The following is a 23961-nucleotide window of genomic DNA, read 5'->3' as shown; positions in this document are numbered from 1 at the left end:
TTTCTTTGTTACTGAAGTCCTTGACAGCTGTGTTTCATAAAAGTGAAGGGGCACTGTAAGTGGAGGGGGAGGGTAGTTTATGAAAGGTAGTGTAAGAACCAAAATGTGACATACAGCAGAAGGTGATGGTGAAGAACAGAAGACTGGGCGATTTATTATCCCTGTTTGTCATAGAAAACATGCCCAGAAATCAGTTCCAGCACATAAATGCAGTTTATGTAGTTATAACAATATAAGCAGTTATAAAAGTAGTTATGGAGGCGTAGATCATCGCCTCTAATTTCAGATATCTGTTAAAATAAAATAAAAAAACCTATGTTGCTGAGTAACCAAACTATTTTCTATCTGCTCTAGATTAAACTCAAGGTGAGAATTTTTTCAACCCGTTTAACAATTTTTGTGCCCCTTTTCTGCTGAATGTCATGGCAAACGTAGATGGCTCAGACTTCTAGGTCAGCTCTGCTTTTCAACCCAACTACACCGAATAGCCATTTACCAAGAATGTGTTAAGTATACTGCTTTTTTCTGTACATTTTCCTCTTAAATATCATCTGATGTCTTGCTGGGCCTAGCCGTGTGCAGTCAGACCGTGCCACCGCCTCAGTGACGCCAGGCACTTTGGGCAAGCCAGGCGTGTGTCCAAACAGATGCCAAGCTCCAGTGCTGGAGTTGCTACTACTGGTCTGAGAGAGCTTTTGTTGTTGGCTGTTTTGCTGTTTTGTTTTGGTGTTTTGCTAACGCTGCACCTTTCTTATCTAGGCCAGGACAACATCTTACGCCCGTGCCCAGCAGCCAGTGTAATGGGACATTATCTGACTTGCAGCTGTGGCTGGGGAGTACTTTTCGGTTGCAAGGTCCCCAGGGAAAAGGAGGTGAAGGCCGTGGCAGCGTATCATTGCTCTTTTTGAGCACGAGAAGGGTAGATTTCCTATATATCATTTTCTCTGGTTTTCTGCGCTCTCTTCTGGCCCTCTCCTCCCCTCCCTCACAGTGGAAAAATGAATCCCCTCCTCTTTTCATCGAGTAACTCCAGCTTCTTCCATGGGGTCTTTTGCTTCGTGCCAGTGCAGAAGAAGCAGAAAGACGATGCCGACTGGTGCCAGCAAAAGGAAGATGCGCAGGACGGCTTGGAGCCGAGGGGCTCTGTCCTGGTAATAGAGAGCTAAGCAGCAATATGGACCGCGCTCACCCTGTATATAGGTTGCTTTGGTTTCTTGGTTAGAACAGAGGACCTCTTGCCTTCTCGGTGTGATGGTCCACACTACCCTGCACGCTGGGATAATTTATTGGCTATTCCTTCAGTGAGGAACATGGTAAAAAAACGGAGGAAAGACTGTGAGAGGGAGGTGACCTGCCATGTTCCAGTGTCCGCCGTAGAAGCAGATAAGAGACGTCCTTTCCTCAGAAATGTTCTAAAGGGAAAGGGTCGCCCTTTCGTCCTTTCCCCTTCTCTTGCAAACTCTGTTGGACATAAAAGCAGTTTTGCTCTTTTAACATTTACACAGATTGACCTCAGAAGTAATCGGTGGCATCCTAAAATGACTGCTAATCCTGGGGGCTGCAAAGATATCTACTGTTTGTCGGATACTTACACAACATTTGAATAGTCAGAAAAGCATAAGGACCAATTTAGTAACCTTTTCCTAGCATTGTTTGTTACACATTTGCTGTTAGACCATGCTCAGTATGGACAACAGCAGTGAGTAACTTAATTTTCTGAAGCACAATAATTCTTTGCACTTCAGTAGCTCATGTTCTGGCTAGTGGTCTTAGTTTAAATCTAAGTTTTAACTCTCCTCGGTACCTTCATGTCTCAGATTCTACACATGAGCTTTTCTTGGCAACTATGCTTGTAATGTCCAGATTGGTTCCCTAATGCCTTAATATTTTTGAGATCTAAACCACTGCTGTAGAAAAGAATTAAAGCGTAGCCTAGAATGAAAGAACTATTGAACAATTTTTATGCCCCTTTTCCACAGTATGTATTAGCAAGTATAGGTTGTTCAGACTCCTAGATCTGCTATGCACTGTGATCCAATGATACCGAATAGTTATTTACGGCTGAGATGCAAAATTCTGTAGCTTCTCGGGGGAAAAAAGGGGTAGGATTGCTTGCATTTTTCTTTTTTCTTTTTGCATTTAAAGTAGAGTTGAAACTTTACATCTTGGGAAGATTTAGGTGGACAGGAATAATAACCTCCTTGAATCTATTGTACCAAATTTATGCTAGTATCCGATTGGAAAGTGACTCTTATTAGTGCTATAGAAACCTCCCAGCAATATCATGCTCCAAGAACAAAAGTACAGCTTGGAAGTGTTCATACAGTAATTGTATGGAAGTGTCTTCATCTAGATATTGACGTTTCAGGCTGTGACTGGTTGTTCAGCCCACAGTGCCTATAAATTGCATAGTGTTACTCGTGTCTCAAATCTCAGCAAGATGAGCAGTGTAGCATGGAGCCTTCCAGAGCTGCAAGGTTACTGATCTTTCCAGGTGGAATGTTAAATGGAAAATGAACAGCTCTGTGATGTATTCCCATTTTCTGTGGATAACCATTGATTGAAAATGAGCACAGACTGACAACCTTAATGAAGTTTCCCACATCTGAATAGGAATGTAGAGTGACATTTACTCTTTTCTTTTTTTTTTCTTTTTTTCTGTGCCTTTCCAGTACCAGATAAGAAGGGGAAAGAATACCCTTTTCTCAGGTCTTTTTACCTCTTTACAGACTCCAGACTTTGTTTCCTGGTAAATTTAATTGTAGACATGGTCTAACGTCTCTCGTTTTAACACAAGAATGTGTATGTGCACAAAGTTGCTCTCCTGTTGCTCTCTTCTCCTGTCTATTTATTAACAGAACTTTCAACTGCTTGATAATGTCACATGAGGGAAGACAGGGCTTTATATTTTCTTAGACATTAGTCCAAGATAGAGTTATAGAGCGCTAATGGAAAGTCAGGCTTTTAATTTCATCCTGCTCTAGTCAAATATTTAATTAATTGTTGCATGCTTTTGCAGCCGAGCATTAAAACTTTTGTTCCACATGCTTAATCACATGCGCCGAATCTTCATAAGCCCAGTGGTGCATTCTGCTCCACAGCATCGTGCTGAAGTGCTAGTCAAGGGGAGGCTGTAAATCTCAGCAATTTACAGTGGGGAAATGGTATTGTACCTTGCAAATGTAAAGAATATGCTTTCAATAACCTTCTAAACAATTTTAAAGTCATTAAAGCAGTCTGGGGAGGGTGACACTCAGCTGAGAAGAGAGCTAATCGCTCTCAATCTGTATAGGCAGGTGGCCATGTACAACTGTAATACTTCTTTTCTCTGGCTATTAGCTTGCAGATATTGATATCCATCCAGGTTTACCATTGATACTAATGTTTTCCAGCTGCTGCTTGCTAGTATGAGCATATTTCTGGTAACTGAGGATCATATTTGAGTAACTGTAGATGTCATACAGTTGGACTGCACATGAAACACTTGATTTTTTGAAAAAAAAAAGGTTGAATGTGAGGTTCAACAAAGCCAACTGGCTTCAGGGCCTCTGGTTCAGTATGCTTTGATCCAGCTTCTAACTTCATTCATAGGGCTAGCAAACAGTGCTGGAGTCTTTCTGTCTCTCCTCTTGTTTTCTATTGAAAGGGAATTGTACTGGCAAATGCTGGAGATGTGATCAAAGATCCCAGCTAAATTTTACTCTCCTAAATATAAAAAATAATATTTTAATACTCATTTGAAAGGACCGAATTACAGACAGTCATTGCAGATTAACTTTTGTTTAGCATTTCGGAGCATTACTTTGTAGTTCTTCGAGTGAAACTGCAAAATTATTCTTAATGATGCTGGCATTTTGTAAAGACTGAGTTCTTGCTTTGCACTTTTATCTATAGTTATCTTTGAGGGAAAGATCATAAGGATAAACTCTCAAGAGCACTTAACTGAATTCTGTAACTCATGAAAATAAGATTTGGAACTTGAAAAGAAGTGAGGAAACTCCCATCTCTTCAGCAATACTGAAGTTGCACATTGATTTGTATCTGAATTACTTGGTAGAGCAGATAATATCACCACATTACTCTGAACAAGTTTTAGAACTGCTTTTATTTCAATCTAGCCTGATAGCAAATAGTTATTTGCCAGTTGCTAAAAAAAGGAATGAGACAGGAGAAAAGATGGTCAAAAATATCCAGGCAAAACAGTTGAAATGGCCTAACAGGCAGCCAATTTTAAATTCCCATGTTTTAATTTTTGGATTGATTCTATGCTATAAATAACATAAATAAAATCAAACGATTGTTATAATGCTCCAGCTGGAAAGCCACTCAGAGCACCAAAAATATCAGTTAAGTGCAAATGAGCAAAGGAATTTATGTCAAAACACTCCGGAAGCTCAGAAGATGGAGAGCTAACAGCATAGATCATCTTGCAGTGATGCACTATAGCTAGCTTGTAGACAACTACATTGTTCTCGACTTCTTCATTTTAAAGTTAATTTAATTTTTTTAGGACAATTTTGGATTCTCCATGTGGGTCTGAAAGGGAAAAACAGTTGGGAGTGCCTCCTTTCTCTACCTGTACTGATTTTGACAGACTCCCATCTCTGCACTCCAGACATACCAGTTGCCAGAGACTCAGTTCTCTTCTTTTCCATCCACAATTCTTCTGTCTTCCCTGTGGCCTTGTTCTACTGTCCTTTATCAGGTTTATTTCAAATGGTGCTAGATGTCTTGACTCCTGAATATGTCAGGTTAACTTGTCAGAACAAAGCATGCTAAGGAGAAACACTCACATGAATTTTAAAATAAATTTAAAGAACTCTTGTGTTTCTTGAATTTATCTGAATACCAGGTTAACAGGTAAGAATGACTGAAATAAACTGACATTCATTTTTTTAATGAATGTTTCAGATACCTTTCTCTCCTTGCCAGCATGCACTGTTCCCAGCCTTAAGCACCTAAAACAAATGATGTCGTAAGAAACCATGAGACAAAAAGTGCCTTCTGGGTTTAGGACGCTTTCAGGACTTTTCTTGCTGAAATAAGGATTAGAAATGAAATCTTAGATTATTTTTGTAATAAATAGTAGAGCTGATGCTTTAAAAAAATTCCAGTTACTCCAAGGTTATGATAAAATTATGAGCTGACAACTTACAAATGTAAGAGTTCATAGAAACTGAGTTCATTTGAAACTGAGTGTCGTATGGTTATGATCCCATATTATTTAGTTACTTTAACCTCACTTCTTTCTCAGGCTAGGATCTTTAAGATTTGTTGGCACACGTAACATTTTTCCTGACTGGCCTCTGACAAATACGATAATGAAAGTAGTTTTCTTTTAGTTTAAAAGAAAAAAGACCCTCTTAATCTTTTTTTCTTCCTCTGTAACAGTTATTTGAACTTTTTACAGGGAAATTATGCTTATTTTTGAAATGAATCTAAAAACTTTTCTTGCTTTTACGATGAATGTATTTTCAACCAGTGACTACAAAACAGGTTGTGAACCTGCTCAACAGACACTGATAAGAGATTTTTTCAAAAGCCTCGTGTTTACTTAACTGCCACGATGTAACCTGCAAGGAAGCTGAACTCTCTGCAACAACACGTGTATGCCCTTCATCTACTAGTAATGAAAAAATCAATTACATCAAAAGGTACATAAAAAAAAAAAATTACATCAAAGTCAATGGGTATGAAGTTAGAGGTTCACAAACTCAGCCTGTGACTTCGAGCCCGCAGCGCAGTCCTTTGTAGTCACTTGCCCCTCGGTGCAGGTACTAAGAACCGAGACCTATGTGGCCGTTCTTCATTCCCCTGATATTATTTACCTGCCCAAATTTGTGCCGCTGATCTTAATTTACTTACCAAGGCTTCTGAAACTCCAGAATACAGACTAGTTTGAGTAGGCAGTGTGAAAATGCTGCTACTGAGGGGAATTTACCTAAACTTGTCACCCTTCAAATCCCTAATTCCTGCCATTCCTTTCGTATCCTGCTCTGTTGAGCATCATCTCCAGCAGCGCCGTGTTGCTATGTCTAGTTGATATGTAATTGCACATTAAAGGAAGACACTTCTTATTTTCATGGCTTTTTATGATTGTAATAATGTAGCCGCTACAGCTCAGATCTGTAGGTAGGAAAGGCAGCTTCTGCAGTATGTGACAAATATAAGTCAGAATTTTCAAACTTGTGTAATCTTTAAAAAGGTCTGGGAAAGTTAATGAACCAGTTTAGAGCTTCCTCTTGCATCTGTTAAAATTTGAATAATTACTCCTAAAAGGGATGTCCTTTTAACAAAGACAGGCATCTAATTAATAAACATAGAATAAACATAGCACCGACCATGATGCATCAGTCCAACACCTGAAAACCTAATGAAAGCACGTTAAAAGGGGTTTATTGTAGTTTTTCAAGCACTCACAATGTTCTGTTTAAGCAAAATTACTTTGTTTTCTTACATCTGTCTTTAATAAAGCACTAAGATGGCTGCCAAGCAGTAGCTTTGTCTTTATCCAGCTGGATACACCTGAGCTTTCTTAGCTGGAGAAAAAATCCTTCTCATCAAATGAACCAAAATTGAGCGAAATGTGCATATTTGGCACTATAAATCAAAATGTCCCTGTACAGATGTTCGCAGCCTAGAGGCAAAAATGCAAAGGAGCTTGTTTCCAGAAGGAGCTTTCAGCAATACCTGAAAATGTTCAGAGATGCTTTATGGCTCCATATTACAATATTAGCACAGTACTGCAAAATGTAGATGAGTGACTTGCTCATTATGCTATTCTAACATGTGTGAATAAATGGTGAGCTTCAGAGACAGTAATCAGTAGTGCCAATATGCAGAAAAACAGCCTTCTCTAACAGAGATCTGAGGTGAAGAAGTCATATGGAATGAGCTTGCTGTTTAAAACAAGGAAAAATATCTCCAACCCTTTATAGCACCTGTTGGCATCAGGCAGAGCTTTTCTGAGGATGAAAAGTGCTATTATCACATTTTGCAAACAGGGAAGTTGGGCTGCAAATGAGGTGGCCTTCCACCCAATAACAGCTGGAGGAGAGTGAGGAGGTTTGGGGCTCTTGCCTCCTCTGACCCCAGACTGCTGTGGACCCCTGAAAACAGGGAGAGACAGAGATTCTTAGGATTTTGTACTACATTACAATTTTCTTGCAGTAACACGTGTCTGCATTTGGGCTTTGGAAGGGAAGATCTTGCCTGGCATTTTTACCATGGGACGCTTCATGCTATGACAGCTCCCAGAAGCTTAAACCAAGGGATATTGTCTCACTGCTCTAGGATGGCAATTTCACCTTGAGAAGGTGACTCCTGCTCCAAATGAGCAAGTTGTGATTTTAGGGATATGAGGTTGGTTCTTAGACTTGCGGAGAGATGCAGCGCTGGGACAGGCTTCACACATGAAGCTAAGTGTGAATGACAGGGTGTGAGAAAATGTAGCGGTAGTTTTGCATTATTTAAGTTGTCCTAAATAAAGAGAATAATTCCTTCTGTATTTGATTTCTGTGTTTGAACGAAGTGGCTCATGTCAGATTCTGTCGGGAGAAATGTGTGACCAGAGAAGTTTGCGGTCACTGGCAACAAGCTTAAAAGGACCCCTCTTTTTAGCCCTATATATTCACACAGAATAGACTTTGAAAAGAAACCTTTTTTTTAATCATTCCTTTGGAAAAGCTAATAAATACTTAAATAGAAGACTTGCCCTTTTATAGTGAAGAATTGCTGAGCTGAAAGTGGGCAGTGAAATTGGCCATTTATGGAAAGAAGTTTTTTATTGTGTTTTATGTATAAACCATAGAATAAGCTTAACTATGGTATTGCTTACCAGTTACCTGTGAATAAAAATAGAAGAAATAGAAGAGAGTAAGAAATTGTGGTAGGTAAGAGACTTAAATGAAGTTTTGGGGTTGCAAATACTCTTAAAATAGTTACGTGTTTCTTGAGACCTATTTCTTGATACTGTCTCACTTAGCATTTTCTGAAACAGCATGAGACCTTTGAAAGTAATATTTCCAAATACGGATGTGAGACTTTTATGCACTTGAATCATATTTAGACCCGGGCCCCGTGTTTGGGACGTGTGAATTTAGTGCTCAACTTGTGCAGAAAACTGCAGTGAGCAGAACTACGTACATGAGTTCTGCAGAGCTGAATGCCTCCTGCCTTGTGACAGCCAACATCTTAAACTTTATGAAGCGCAGCTCCCTCTCCTCACCTCTCAAGCAAATGAATTGCCAAACCCTGGGAGCCAGAGCGGAAAAAACCCCAAACTGAAGTGCTGCTCAGTCTGACCATTGCTACCTTGCCAGCTAGGAGAACAGATTACAAAAAACTCTCTGGAAAAGCCAGTTATTGTTGGGAGTCTTGGCAGCTGTGTTCTGTTAACAGCATTAAAATGAATTGCTCTCCTCTTACTCCTTCTAAAACGTGGACGTCCTGGGGCACGGATGGATTCCATGTATGTGCTAATATGGGGGACAGCAAAATGGGACCCCAGTGTTGGTTTGAAACATGGGCTGCTACTGAAATGCATTAGTGCTGAAAGAGCTACCAGAACCTTTCTAGTGGTATTTTTCTTTTTATTTATGGCTCTGGCTTGAAAAATGAAAACCAATTTTCCATATTTCTCAAGTCTCCATTGCTTTGATAGACTTCTCTCACTTGAATCCTGAAATAGCTCAGTTCTACTTTATATTGATGTTTGCCTGCCTTCTTTGGTTAGAATAAATAATTTTTTAAATAGCCATGGGCTGAAAGCTCTTTAAACTGAAGGAGTGACGCTAAGAGTTCTCTATAAATAGCTTTTGGTACAGCATGTGGGCCTTGGAAAGTAAGCTCTTTTCTGTTATATGGTCTGAACTGACCAAAACTGCAAATTGGCATACATACAGCCTTGATGGAGGGCTAGTCTACATCAAGAGTAATATAATCTAAGGCAATTGATACGCATTCTGAACTGCAGAAATTGAACTGTGGCCATATTAGGTATTAATTACATTCATTGACACAAAATGCAAGTCAGCACTCAGGTGAGGGGGAGCGAGAAGGACTACATCCAACTCCACAGCTATCCCTGCAAAGCTATTTTTCTTTTGCTTTCATTTAGTGAGTTTAAATTTGATAGCTCTAAGATGGACAGCTTTCCTACTGATACTTACATGGAAAAGAAAACCAAGCTATTTTACTGAAAGGAGATATGCACCTGATCACCTTTCCTGATTCCTAGTTTTCATTTCATTCCTGCTGCATTGTGTGTTCTTCTCCTTTTTGGGTAGCTGCTAGCTTGGAATGTTTCTGGCTGAGTAATTATTAAATCGGATTTCTGCCTTGCCCGGTTTGAACATAAATCTCTTAGCGCAATTCATGGATTGCACTAGCTGCTCACTTCACATCTTGCCAAATGGACTTGTTTGCTTCCAGTCTTATGTAACCTTCCCTCTAGCAGGGCTGATCAGCCAGCCCAATATAACCCGAAGCAAAACCAAATAAAAGAAAAGAGAAAGTACAGTCAGTGAAGATGTCAGAAAGACACTGAGGCAATCTATCTAGATCTGGGAGTCTTGAATTCGAGGTGACATATCTAACAGCTTAACACAGGACGTGGTACGGCTTATTGCCTGGCATAGCTTTTACGTTGGGAGTATTAGAAACACTTTATGTTTTCAAAGTGGATTTCGCAAAGCAAACCGTTATCGTGTTGGGACACAAGACAAAGCTCTCTAATAGAGATTGGTTTTATTCTGCAGCCCCCTCTGTCAGCTTGCACCCCTGAAACCGAAAAGCAAACTTTGCCTCTTCCCTCTCAACCGTCTATGGCACGCTCTTCAGTGCCGAGATGTGGCACTGAAGGAGTGTAATAGGGTCCACACGACAGCATTTGGTCACGCACACCTACGGTTCTTCATCTGGGGCAAGAAACACAGCTCTCAATTCTCAAGTTTTGGAGAATATTGCCAGTCTTAATAAAAGATTGCCTAAGACGTCTCGGTATTTTGAACAGTCGTTAGAGGAGCGTAAATGAGTAGAGGTGAAAAAGATGGAGAGAGATATTTGCAAGACACAAATAGAAATCAGCTGCTTAATGCTCTTTGCTTGCCAGTGATTGTTGTGTACCGGTTCTGTGTTATTTTGATAATCCTCCCCCAGTGACTAAAGTGAAACTGGTAAGCCTGGTAGTTTGAATGTAATGCTTTGTTTAAAAAATGGAGGGGGGAAGGGAAAAAAGTCAAAATCCAGTATAAACATGCATGCTAAATAAGATCAAAAAAGAAAGTCTGGAACATGATATTTTCTTTTGTGTTAAATGTATGCTATTTTAAAAAAAACACATATTGTGCTAGTGTGAGAACCAGGAAATGAGAATGAGCAAAGTGACAAACTTAATATAATAGACCAAGCTACAGCCTGGTAGAAAATGTATATGGCACAAATGAGTGTCCGGGAACATGAATGTAAAAAGTTTTCCAAGATGTTGAGTGTTCAGGTTTGCATTTCTCTCATTTCTTTCGAGTGTGTCTTTGCTACAAGACTTTATTACAACAGAGCTGTGAGAGGCTGAGTGCTGATAAGGTGCTGACACCGATACTGTGGTCACGAGAGGTTTTTTCTTAACAACATGAAAAATACTTGTAATTCAGCCCAAAGTCTTGCAGGGTTTAATTATAGGTAGTTTTGAAGTTACGCAAAACATGACTTGACTTGTACATATTGACTTCAGTACAGAATTTTTTGTTTAAAATTGATTTCGTACACAAGACTGAAAGTCAAAAGTTGTTATTCCAGGGAGAAATGCAGCAGCTCTTCCGGAAGCCGGTGTAAAATACCCTGTAAGTGCTGCTGAGGTGGTAAGTAGGTTTTGTGCCGGTTGCTTGCAGGTGGTTAAATTCCACCAGAGGCATGGTGTGTAATACTGTCCTAAAGACATAGGTGCACTCAGCTTTCTAATGCAATGTTAAACTTGCAGGTATTTTCAGAATAACGTTCCAATTACTAATTTAACTGTCCTTAGTAGTTGTGTATTAACTGGAGGATGAAACTGGTTTAATCCCGTGACTCTTGCACATACCTTCATTTCTGAAGAATGCCGTTGGGGTGTGCAGGGCTGAGGTTATCGGGAAGGTGGGCACATCACCAGTAACTGAAGGAGCTGCGTGTTCTGTGACGGAGATTTGGGAGGAGAGAACTGTGGGTGTTTTTTTAAAATCAACTGACCCCTTCTAAAGTCTAAACCTGAAGCTGTGGTACCTCCTGGAGCATCAAGTGGGTGTACGATCATTTCCTTTTGAGGAAAAATAGAGAAAAGCTATTGCTGCAGCTTAATATAGAGCTGCAACAGATAAAAGCAGATAAGAGAAGGTGTTAACTAGATTCTAAATCTTAAAATACTTCAAGAGTTAGGTAATGAAATAAAGGAGTCTACAAGAAATACTTCATTGAAATTGCTAATCTTTTGTTTTGCTGGGTAAACCAGATGCAGTGTATTTTGGAAGGAAGCGCTTGCAATGTTCTCATGAACACCAGGACACCCGCCGCAGCGGAGAGTGCTGCATGGCGGCTGGCCTTGCTTCCCGGTTTTCCCCCTTTCTGGGGTGCAATTGTGGGCTCATTTGCTGCAGTCAGGAACGGTGTGCTGCAGTCCGTGCGGCTCGTATTTAAACAGGAAAAACAAAATTGAGGATTGGATTTGGTTCATAATTAGAAGTGTGGTTTCATTGCCTGTAGTGAGGGTGTCATGTAAACAGAAGGAGGAAAATACATAGTCTAAGGATTGCCATGACCTCCCATAGGTCTGAGCTGTCTGTTAAGAGCCCTGTTCCTAGCTATAGGATGTTTTCTTACAGACGGTGTTTTTTCCACTGAGCAGCACCATGAGCAGGCTAGAGATAGGAAAGAAAAATGATGAGGAGTATAGCAGTCACTTGGAGAATCCATTTTCAAAGTAAAACTGGTAGTTCCAACATTTCAGAGTTAATGTATCCATTTCTTATAGCATACTGTAATTTATATTCTAAGGACCGTCTCAAGATTGATTAAAACTCATTTGACCAGTTAAATGGGCATTAAAGTAATACGGGTTTTTAAAGTGTGGAATGTTAAACAGATATAACGTAAATGTAGATCGCCATAACCAATTGTCTCCAGTGACAGTTCCCTAGTTAAAAACCCTAAGGCCTTTTTCAAAAAGTGAATGTGGCTCTCCTTCCTTCTCCAAGTGAATGTCCTTGTTAAGGAAAAGGCAGGTAAGTTTACTGTTCATGCAAACAGTAACTGAGAAGCTTTGCTATTGAAGAAAACATGTAAATGAGGGTTGTACAGTAATTTCTTTTTTTTGGTATAGAAAGCATGAATTTGAAATCTCTTCATGTGCCTCATACTGTATGTTCTTTGTTCAGGATGAGGCTAGAGAAATATAAGCTATAAGTGTTAAGCTTGAAAAAATTCCCTTTCCCAGTGTGCAGTCCCTGCAGGAATGAGGTCTTCCCACCATCTCCTCTTCACTAGGATTGTAGTGTGGAGGAGGCTAATTCGTTTTCGTTGCTTACTAGCATCTGACTGTTACATTTTTGGAGTGTCTTTTTTGGAGGCACCCCAAACAGCTCAGGGGTCTGCAAGCCAAGCGTATTTGTGGTATTGAGATCCATGATAGAGATAGCGCTGGAGGGACGAAATTCAAGCAAAATGTGAATTAGAAGGAAATAGTCCCATTATCTAGGCTTTCACCACCTTGCCTGTTTTTGTAATTAGACATGGTGGTGGTGTCTTAAGTATTTGAGGGAGGCAAAAAATGGCTGGCCATAATTGGACTAATATGTGTGGAATCTCGCCTCTCCCTCGGCTGTGCATGTTCCTGGGACCTGAACAGTTTGAAAGATGTGGGTAATAACCACCTCTGAAATTTGCATCATTTCCTATTTAGGAGCTTAATTCTAGGATACAGATTAGAAAGCTTTGGCTAGTGTAAAATATTTATTAAACTGCTTCCTGGGGAGTCATGCACAAACCCCAAAGTGATGTGGCAACTTAGAAAGAATAAGGAGGCGGCACATGCTTATATTTTTGGCTTAGTCTTTTAGGTTGTTTTGAAGCCTGCAAACTTTTTCTACAAGAGGCGTTCTTGTAAAATTAATCTCAGTCTCTGCAAAACAGGTGTTTACAGCAGAGTTTCCCCTTCCAACTATGTGCCTAACAATAGCGTGATTAAGATCTCAGTCTGGGGCAGGCTGACTTTTGGCTGCATGTGTGTACCTGCATGAGCACGTCTTTAATTATTCAACAAAAAGAACGTATGCAGTTAATCTGAATATAGGAGAAATGCTTTGAGCGTGAGGTGGATCTCAAGTCTGTAGGAAGGCTGGTAGGCTGAATGGAGCAGATGAGGCAAACAGAAATTGATGGCAGCGTTTTTAATTTAAGCAATCAGAGCATTGGATGCACTGAACACAAGGCTGAGCAACACATGCACTGCGCTGTGAAAATAACCTATTTTATGCTTCTTCTGTCTTGCTCAGTTTTTAATATGGCTTGTGTTTCTGTTATAAACAATGCAAAACAGCCTTGCAAGAGCTGCCAAGGATGAAACCGGAGGCACTGGCAATTGTATCTATGCTGCTGGGCAAGGTAGTGTTGTGTTGGATCACTGAAAAAACCCCAGTTGTGGCAAAACAGTGCGATTCTGATTTGAAATCAGCAATAAGAAAGGATCAAATAATGCTAACACTAAAATGGATCAGCTGTAGACATTCGTCTAAGGAGAATAGGGGTGATGTTATTTCTATCCATATTAGCTGGTCTAATAATAAAAGATGTTATCTCTGCCTACAAAGCACAGCCTGGGATTTCGCGCACAGCAGAGTATTTCTTCCATGCCGCTCGTTGACTCGGGAAGGCGAGACTGGTCCATGTTCTGCTCATGTTTTCTGCAAGATGGCTTTTTGTAGCTGGAGAAGCTCGGGGTGTATCGGCTTAAAGAAATGAGGTGTGTTGCATTCGGGAGCACGGTCCCACAGCTCGGCTCTGCAGCACGTGGGTCACTACTTCACTAAAGTGGCTTTACTATAGGGTGACACGCACAGAGACTGCATCAGGCAGTACCTTGATGTAGTTGTTTCTGTGGACTTTCCTACGGCTAAAGTAGTGCTGGTGTCTGACCGGAGTCAGACTGGGTACTGGATCTTCAGTCACTACGTCTCCAGGTTCTTCAGCTGTACAGTCCTCAGACGCAAGTCCAAAGTCTTCGATAGTTGCTTTCAATGTAACCCACAAAATCTTTGTCACTCTTTGATCAAATAATGGATAAATTTTATTTTTATTCAGGAATCCTGCCTAGCTAGCTAGCTTTTTTCCACACAGGGTGCAAAGACAAATTACACGTGCAAAGTGCTTTTGGTTTCAGGTTGATGCTAAACGAATTGATAAATTTGGCAAAACCTTTGCCTGTGGTGAAACTGCTGGTCTTCATTCCTGTTCTGATCTTGGAAAAATAGGTTTCTAATTGATGAATTAATACATACCTTAGAGCTCAAGTGTTTCACATGAGTCTTAGTAATATTTCAGGTACAACTTTTTAATTTGCTCTCAAAATAATTGTCAGGTGATTATTAACATTTCTGATAACTTGCTGTATTATTAGTACGTTATGCTTCTCAAATGAAGCAGTTACTCAAGTACAAGTTCTTAAATAGCCAGGCACAATTTTACATCAGCCTGCAGTGTGCTTAATTTATTATTACTCTCATAATTGGAGTCTATTATCAATGATCATAATTCAGATATATTAATGACAAATGGCCCATATTAAAAAAAACACATCATCCTTCCATTTTTGTGTGGTGTACGTGTCCCCAGGAATTTTAAAATAATATAAAAATTGAAGTTCCTTTCTTCTTTTTTTAAGGAAATTTGCATCAAATGTATTCTACTTCTCACCACAGGAAAATAGAACTGAAATCTGGCTGAGAATGAAACCCTTAGACTTGGCAATATTACTTCTTAGAATTCCTTTATTGGCTGCATATTAAAAGAAAACAGGACAGTACCAAAACTGGAATTGGCTTCTTTTAAAGATCAAGGTTAGAAAATCAAGTTAGTACAATTTGTGTTTTAAGCATTCACTATACTCCTTTACTAAATCTTGAGATTCACAAGGCTTTGGAGGAAGGAAAGGAGGCACAGTGGTTACAGGACTGTGCACATGCTGAGGGAAGGAAAAAAAATTACCTGTGGTCCGTGAAGAGAACAGCACAAGTGCCAAGCCGAGATGTTCCCACTTTATTATCACGTATCTCACAGCAATAAACACACCGGGTTGTTTAGTGTTAAGGACTCGGCTTGAACGACCGGGGCACGTGGAGACCACAGGCCATGTTTTGCTGTGTGCATCTAATGAACTAGCATCTTATTACCCTCGGATATATGGAATTTCCATGAGCAGGTGTGACATTGCAGGAGGTGCCCGGCCTCTTGGGGCAGAGCCGTGGGCTACCCCCGGCCATCGCTTCGGAAGGGAGAGGTGGTGGTCAAGGGTGTGTTTTCCTGCTGCCTCCCTTGCCCAGCACCAACAACCTGCCTGGCTGTAGGAGAGCCGCTTCCCATCACTGCTCTGAAATGTAAGGAACATGGAACAAGAGGGGAGGGGAGGGGAAGGGAGGGAAGGGAAGGAGACAGAAAGAAAAAAGAGAAAAAAGGGGAAGAGAAGAGGAGAGGAGAGAAGAGGAGAGGAGAAAAGAGGAAAAAAAGAGAAAAAAGAAAAAAGAAAAGAAAAGGAAAAGAAAAGAGAAGAAAAGAAAAGAAAAAAAGAAAAGAAAAGAAAAGGAAAAGAAAAGAAAAGAAAAAGAGGAAAGAAACAGTCACTACTACTGAGGTATGAAGAGGTTCAAACCTGAGTGAGACCTAGCATTTCTGTTCTACTAATTCCAAGTAACATCAGAGGAAAGGGAAGATGTGTGAGGATAATTGAGAAAGAACGGAAAAACATGGCTTGGTTGCTAAAAGACAAGACTAGCGAGTCAAATTCTATCTAGGTGTATGCTACAGACATCTTCTAACATTAACCTGGCAAACTGATTGACCTGGGCTAGTGAGATAGGAGTGTCTCTGAGTGTGTGTGTGTGTGTAATGGGAAGCATGAAATAGTACTGCGTATTTTGAGAAGTAGTGAGGTTTTTTTTTTTCTTTTATAAAAGTTTCAGAAAATCTTTGGAAAATTATGTCTAGAAATTCTTTCCTTAAGTTACTATATATATCCCTTTATAAAAACTTCTTTTTTTTTTTTTTTTAAACAGAGGTATAGGGTGAATCAATGAGGTACAGATCTGTAATGGTTTCTTCAAGATCTTTTCATTTACTTTGAGCAGCTGGGGGGTGGGGCAGTTTCTGGGATTGGTATTTCCTTTGATTTGGAGTGTTGAAACCCTGCCTTGGGAGGATTGTGCATTTTACAGCTCTTGTCTGCAGGCGATGTGAGATAACTCATGCCTGGGAACAGGCTTGTGCAAGGGGTACTTTGGCCTGACCCACCGCACGTGCCTACGTTCAGGAGATACCTATTGTCTTCCTGAACTGGTTTTTCTGGAGGTGGACTGAGCTCCCCACACTTCGCATGACGTTGAACAGGAGCTTTGGAAGTTTAGCTTTGGCAATCGGACTATACAGGTGATATCTGTGTTTTTGTCCTTTCCCCATGCACTGTTCTCTGTACCGAGAATGAAGGTGACAGCAAGTCCGTTTTTGTAAGAGTCAGACCCTTTCATGGGATGTGGAAGTGTATGCTAAATGAAACATTTAGAAATTTATATGCACGTAAGAAATGTAATTGGGCAGATTAATCTTTACTGCCAAAAGACAGAGGTACTAAGAGTCTAATTCGAGGGACTTTTTCAATATAGAAGCACAATCTGAAATATAAAACCTTGAAATAATATTTCTTTTCCCAAACTGTACAAATGTATGCTGCCCGTATTCCAGGGACTCATCTCCATCAGATCAGCTCAGTCTTCAGGTGTAAAACCCGAAATGTTCGGTGAGCTCTTCTTCCTGCTGTATTATGGCCTTATGGACATTAACTCTTTTTTTGACACTGTTGTCCCAGAAAATCCTGATTATCACAAATATTCAGTTTTCAAAGTGCTCAACATGCTCTAGGTGACCTGTAAATGTGGTATTTTGTAATACAAATATAGTCAGCTTATTTCTTCTTTACAATAAGAAAGATACTTGTGCAAGCTCTCTAGTTCTCTTCCTGCTTTCTGCAGGAGGATGGAAACTTCAGGATGAGCACAATGAACAGCAGCTCTTAGAAACTGAAGAAATCCTTGCTCCTGTTGTAGAAGTCCTCCACAGTGGTCTCTGGATCTGTTTCTTCTCCCATGAGAAGAGCAATATAGTCAAAGAATGCTGAGCATGCTGAGAAGCAGAAGTCTGTTATAACTTTGAAGTGCTGTGTTGAACCTTGCTCTTCTGAAGCACTGGTCTGCCAACTGGTTCATCCAAGTTGCCTGAAAATAACTGATATATTGCAACTTCTTGTATAAAATCTGCTTCTAGACTGTCTCTCTCTCAACCCTTTTCTGTCCAGTAGCGAAGAGGCACAGCCATCAAATGCTGTGCCATTTTATAGGAATGGTGCTCAGCACCAAAACTTTCAAGGATCTTCCTTTTGGACATGCTTGCTACAAAGCGCTTTGCACTCAGCTGGTAGCTGCTAGAGCTCGTTCAAAACCACTGCGTGTCAATGGTAGTGCAAATAACTGAAGCCATACTGGGTTTTCGCCTGGGTAGTAAAGAGTGGTAGGCAATTTTTTTTTTCTGGGGCTGTCATTCAGAAGGTGGATGCAATGGTTATGGGGGTTAGGGAGAGGCAGGGGAAGCAGGAGAGGCTGAGCAATAGAGCCAGGGCCATCAGCCTCGCTGGGACAGATGGGGTATCTCCTTTTTGTTAGACTTTAGTCCTTTGCCGGGGGGGGAGCAAAAAGGTCTGTACTTTTGCAAATGTTAATATGTAGGTAGTAATACAGAGTGGATTTAACACCGTATGAATACATACCTCAATGACTTCAGAGACATTTCACTGAGATTCACTTTCGTGTGGCACCAGGCAGGATTATCCCCGCAAGAATATCCAGCATGGTCACAGAGATGTTTAAGTGGCTTAATCTACATGCTACTTCCAGGTTCAGCTGGTTGTAATTTTAAAATACTTCTTAAGGTCTGCTTTGCGTCTGCTGCGCCCTGAGACTTTTTGCACTGGGTGGTTCAGAGCTGTGCTTCAGGCACGGGTAAGGTGGGACAGGGACTAAATCAGCATCTGTTTGAGGCAGTGGAGCCCAGATATGTTATCAGGAGGCTGGGGAGAGGAGGAGGAGTCTTTGTAATCAGATACAGGGGGAAAGGAACAACAGAGCGTTGCTACCTGCAGGGCTGGGCGATGACCTTGATGGTTGCTGTGCTTTTGCATGATAGCCTGGCATAGCTATTAAGATGATGATCTAGGCGACTTTTAAATAGGGAGACTTGAGATTCAGTGTCACAAAGAGGGAATCTATTCTGTTATAAAGCAGTTGAAACTATGCTGGAAGGTGGCACTCCATTTGTAAGTGTAAATATTTACTAATAGGGCATAACGATAGTCTCTGCACCTCTTCCCCATCTTCTGCTCCAGTATCTCGAGCCAGCTGGCTGTGATGCAAATTGAGACACAGCGATTTCACAGCATACCTCCGAGCAAAGACAGCGCACGTTTCTTTTCATAGTTTGGGAGCACATTTCTCATATGCGTGCTTCTCTGCTTATTAGAGGTCCTTTGGCATACACATTCTGTAGCCAGCTGTATCTGAGGTTAAAAGCTTTTTGTGGAAGAAAATATAAAATGTGGTGAGTTACTACTATCCACGAAATAGCAAAATCTGGAATACAGAAGATAGAGCAAATGAAATTAGGCTCACAGTACCTGGGCTTTGCCAGGTAACAAATACAGGCTTAATTAGGGATTGCAAATTAGGATACACACATGACTTCGGTATAAATCTCTGATCCTGTTGACTTGCAAAAGCCCTTTCAAAGTATTTGGTTGTAACTGTACATAAACAATAAGCTGGAGCAATATTTATGGAGTATCAAGAAGCCTGTAAATTTGTCAGATAACAAACTAATGTCCATAGCCTGCCCTAAATACCTAAAAAGCTGGTATCTCTGCCACGAAGGTAGAGATTAGATTGCTCAGCTGTGGCTCTGTGGAGGTTAATCTTTTTATTGCTGTTCCCCATAAAATTTCAGACAACAAAGTAGTGTTTTAGTAACATTACATTATCATTTTGCAGGGCTGTGTGCTAACCCTTCAACGGTATTTGCAAATTGTTGTTCTTTTTGAGAGCCAAAATCAGCAGGGGCTCTGCTGACTGTAATATCTCATTTTTGCCCAAGACATGTGGAAAGTCTGCTGTTGGGCTGTGCTTGGGCCTTGTATCTGTGTTAGCAGAAAATCAACTGAGAGGCAGCTACTTCTTAGTGGTATTTAAAATTATTTAATAGTCAACCTTCTGTAAGCACTCCTATGAATTTTACTGGTTTGTTTTCACAATTTTGGCAAGTGTGTGAAAAATATAGGCCTATAAGTCTATCTACCTTTGCAAAACAGAAAATGAGAATGATTCATCTCCCCTGGAGAAGGTCTTCAACATTTGTTTGGCAGTACCTTGAAAAAATCACTTTATCCTATTTTCAAATAGTGTGAAACTAGGAAATTTCTTTTTCTTAACCTTTCATTGAGTATGAATGATATATTTGTTTTAATACCGGAAGCATAATTTTTTAGCCAGTCATAGAGGTTTTTGTGTTTGTTAATGACCCGATGCATCTGTAAGTGTCTCCTTCTGTTTTAATAGGCAAAGTTTGCTTTGAAGTACTGCGAAAGATTTTGTATATTCTTAGTTAAGACTCCCACATGAAGGGTATATAAACACTGATATGGTTACACACGGGCTCAACTTCTTTTAAACAACTGATCTGTGTACCTGATCACTTGTCATGCTTGAAAACCATCAGAGGCTACAATGCATGCACCCCTCTTCCCCCCCCTCCATTTGTTATTGCGTAATGTCACGTACCACATGGAAGCCTGTAGTCAGAAGGGCCCGTATTTGCTTCTGTCGTCTTACCGAGTGGTCGCAGGCTTGCTGCGTTTCAAGCTCTGAGTTTCCCATCCTGCTGTGGGGGGGCTGTGAGATGCTGCTGTGTGCGGGAACGGCGATCCCTGCGGGAGCTGTGGGGTGGGAAGGGGCTGCGGGGGGGTCTCTGTGTGGCGACGTCCCCGCTCGGGAGCTGCTTCTGCTTCTGGGGTGCTGGAGGGTGATGCCCATACCCCTCCTGGCCACCGGGTACCATCAGCCCCGCGCATCGGCTGTATCTACCGTGGGAGCTGGCTGGGGGAGTAACAGGCGGTGGGAGCGGAGTGAGTAGATGCAGTCTTCCGTCTTACGGAGAACATCAGCCTTCTCACTGACTCTAGGCTTGCTTTGATTTTTTCCAAACCTCAATGAAAAGCTTGTTCGTAGCCTTTTCTAGAGTGATGGTGGACTTTGTGTTAACCAGGGGTGGATGCCAAGATTGAGTCAAATTCAGTTGGTGCCCAACCTGAACGTAAATACGTCTTTTTTCTCCTTCCACCCTTTGTATGCCTTGCTCAGGACACAAGAGATCGTGATGTGCGTTAGTCCTCCATCATCTTGTTCCTCCCTCCCCTCCCTCACCCCTGAAAAGAAACCAGGGTTGGAGGGGCTCAGAGAAGGACTCTTCACCGGGGGACGGGGCAGAAGGGGGTCTGCTGACCGAAATGCTGCAGGGCTGAGCGGGACGTAAGCTCAGCGGCAGTGGTGCTCGGCAGCGTCAGCTGATAACGCCTGACCGAACCTGATGTAGTCTCCTTTTCAGGAGCCAGCATTGGTTTTTCTCCTGCACCTCAGTTGATCTGATTTTGATTCTCTTGGTGATAAATGCTGGGCTCTGGGTAACCACCTCCTTCTCTTTTCTGTTACAGAGCTCCAACATGGGAGGCAAACTGAGCAAGAAGAAGAAGGGGTACAGTGTCAATGATGAAAAAGCTAAAGACAAAGACAAGAAGGCTGAAGGAGCAGCAACTGAGGAAGAGGAGACTCCAAAGGAGGCTGAGGATGCTCAGCAAACCACAGAGACCACAGAAGTGAAGGAGAACAACAAGGAGGAGAAGGGCGAAAAGGATACTCAGGTCGCTGCCAATAAGACGGAAGAAAAAGAAGGGGAGAAGGAGAAAACAGTGACCCAGGAAGAAACCCAGAAACCAGAACCAGAGAAGTCGGAGGCTGTTGTCGATGGGAAAGTAGAGCCACAGAAGACCAACGAACAGGCACCCAAGCAAGAGGAGCCGACTGCAGCCTCTGCTCCCGCTGCCAGTAGCGAAGCACCCAAAACTTCTGAGCCTAGCAACGATGCAAAAGCTTCCCAGCCTTCAGAAGCCACAGCTCCCAGTAAAGCAGATGACAAGAGCAAAGAGGAAGGGGAAGCCAAAAAGACTGAGGCTCCCGCAACGCCTGCAGCCCAAGAAACTAAAAGTGAAGTGGCCCCAGCTTCAGACTCAAAACCTAGCAGCAGCGAGGCTGCGCCTTCTTCCAAGGAGACCGCGGCAACAGCAGCACCTAGTTCCACTGCTAAGGCCTCGGACCCTGCAGCCCCACCAGAGGAAGCGAAACCTTCTGAAGTTCCAGCGACTAATTCGGATCAAACCATAGCAGTGCAAGATTAAATTGGACAGCCTGTTGAAACAACCACTTAAAACAACCTGTGTCTTTTTTTTATTTTTTCAGCTATACTAACTCGTTTCAGATCTGAAATAACAAATGTGTATTGCCCAGAAAGAAAAGGAGAAAAAAAAAAGGAAAAAATGAAAAGGATGTCCCATCAAGTTGGGAGGGAGGGAGGGGGGAGAATCCAAATAGTATTTTTGTGGGGAAATATCTAATATACTTTCTGCCAACTTGACACAAGTCCTGGATTAAAAAAAAAAAGTTAAATAAATGGATGTCTGAAAGTACAGCACATCTTTTGTATCTGAACTGCTGTAAATGCACTCCACCAATGTATCAAAATCTTCTTTTTGTTCTGTAATGGGGTTTGGGAGTGATGCGTTTGATTCTGCCCACTAGGTTTGTGCCAAGGCAATCAGATCTTTATGAAAGCAGTATTTTCTGTGGTTTTTTTATTTACAGCCTTTCTTATTTTGATATTTTTTTTATGCAGTGGATGAATGCCAACTTTCAGACAAAACCCACTTAGCTGTCCACATATTTCTCAATGCCAATCCTCCAATTCTTCCTCTCCAAATATTTTTTGGGAGTAAAAAGCATTCTCATCCTACTTAGCCTACCTAGATTTCTCATGACGAGTTAATGCATGTCCGTGGTTGGGTGCACCTGTAGTTCTGTTTATTGGTCAGTGGAAATGAAAAAGTCTGCGTTCATTGCAGTTCCAGTTTCTCTTCCATTCTGTGTCACAGACACCAACACACACTCATTGGAAAACAAATGAAAAAACAAAATGTACAATGGATGCATTGAAATTATATGTAATTGTATAAATGGTGCAACAGTAATAAAAGTTAAATAATTTAAAAAATACAAAAGTGTAAAGACTGATTAAATCTTCACTTTTTACCCCTTGGCAAATAGGCGAAGGAGAAGAAGTGTTACATCTGGGTCTGTTAACTCTCCTATTTATAGCGAAGTAGAGGCAAAGAAAGAACCGTCAACCTCATGATCCTAGAAACAGGTTGCCGTAAACTCCTACTTCAACAGCCACAAGCATTCACAGGTGAGGTTGGAAGAAGTGGTGAATGAACAGCACATCTCATACATGTTTTATCCCAGGCAAAGTAGAAATGGCTTTTGCCTACCTTAACATGTGAAAAAAATGCTCTCTTGCTGTTTTAAAGAGCCAGAGGCATGCTGACTGGGTTTTAACTGGGAGTACGACCGTGGATTCGATAAACTGATCTTTTAAAATGAGGCAATTCAATTTAATCCTAGTCCTCTTAAAATATTCCCAGTGCTGATCCGCTTTGTCCTTTTCCCCATTGCCATTGTGCAGGAGATGAACTGCAACTGCCACAAAGGGCCAATTCTGTGTATTTCAAATATGGGTAACCTTGTGTAGCTGAGCAGAGTTTAGACTAGCATAAACAACATTTTTCAATAGTTTTGCCTGTTTGCCCCATTTTTATTCAGCAGAACTGCTGAATAATTGCAGTTTCTGCTGAGTGGTGTCCTTGCTGGATACAGACAACTATTTCAGTGCAGAGCCCAGGATTCACAAAACTGGTTAAAGAAGCATATTTGGTCTGCCCATTAATAAGCTCTTAGGCTGAGCAGAAATTCTGAGAGAAGTCGGCAATGGTAAATAGAAACACTGCTTGTACACGTACCAAAGGGATGAGTGGACTTGTATTCAGTAAATAAGGGAAATGGTGTTTTAAAATGATATAAATTATTTCACGTACTCTCTCTTCATGCAGTGAGGATGATTCACTCTACAGACTTCCATAATTCTTATCTTTTATTTTATTCAGAAGTACAAGGTTCCTATACCGTGCTGGGGATACTGATGTGCAGTTGTGCGCCCACGGAAAGCTTACTGGAACAGGCAGGAGTAGTTCTGTCGGGTTTAGATCAGGTCGTTCACTTACATGAATCTTGCACCACCATCAAGCTTTTGCATCCTTAATGCAAAGGAGCCAATTTCATGCATAACATGCCAAAATAAAGTGGATTCTTTTGCACAGAGAAAGGTCAGCTAAGTACTCTGGCTTAAAAAGAAGGCAGGCTTTTTTAGATTAAATAGCTGAAGCACTGCAAGGGGCCAGGCAGATAACACATTTGCAGTAGTTTACCAAGCTTTGTGCACATATAGCTGTCACATTCTACAGCATCT

The 23961-nt window shown here is 41.2% G+C and overlaps 1 protein-coding gene across 5 annotated transcripts in view; it reads left to right on the top strand.

Annotated features, from left to right (window-relative positions):
• Positions 1-22657, top strand: part of BASP1 (brain abundant membrane attached signal protein 1) — a 123244-nt gene extending 100587 nt beyond the window's left edge. For all 5 annotated transcript variants that reach the window (XM_052781235.1, XM_052781211.1, XM_052781229.1 and 2 more), the window contains one exon: positions 21041-22657. In XM_052781235.1, coding sequence (XP_052637195.1) covers positions 21050-21781 — 732 coding nt within the window. In that variant the 5' untranslated portion in view covers positions 21041-21049 and the 3' untranslated portion in view covers positions 21782-22657. The remainder of the gene's footprint in view (positions 1-21040) is intronic.
• Positions 22658-23961: the final 1304 nt, after the last annotated feature.

The sequence above is a fragment of the Harpia harpyja genome, chromosome 1 (genome assembly GCF_026419915.1).
Source record: "Harpia harpyja isolate bHarHar1 chromosome 1, bHarHar1 primary haplotype, whole genome shotgun sequence".
NCBI classification, from domain to species: domain Eukaryota; kingdom Metazoa; phylum Chordata; class Aves; order Accipitriformes; family Accipitridae; genus Harpia; species Harpia harpyja.
The sequence above is the reverse complement of the archived record's forward strand: the minus strand, read 5'-3'. Positions and strand labels throughout refer to the sequence as shown.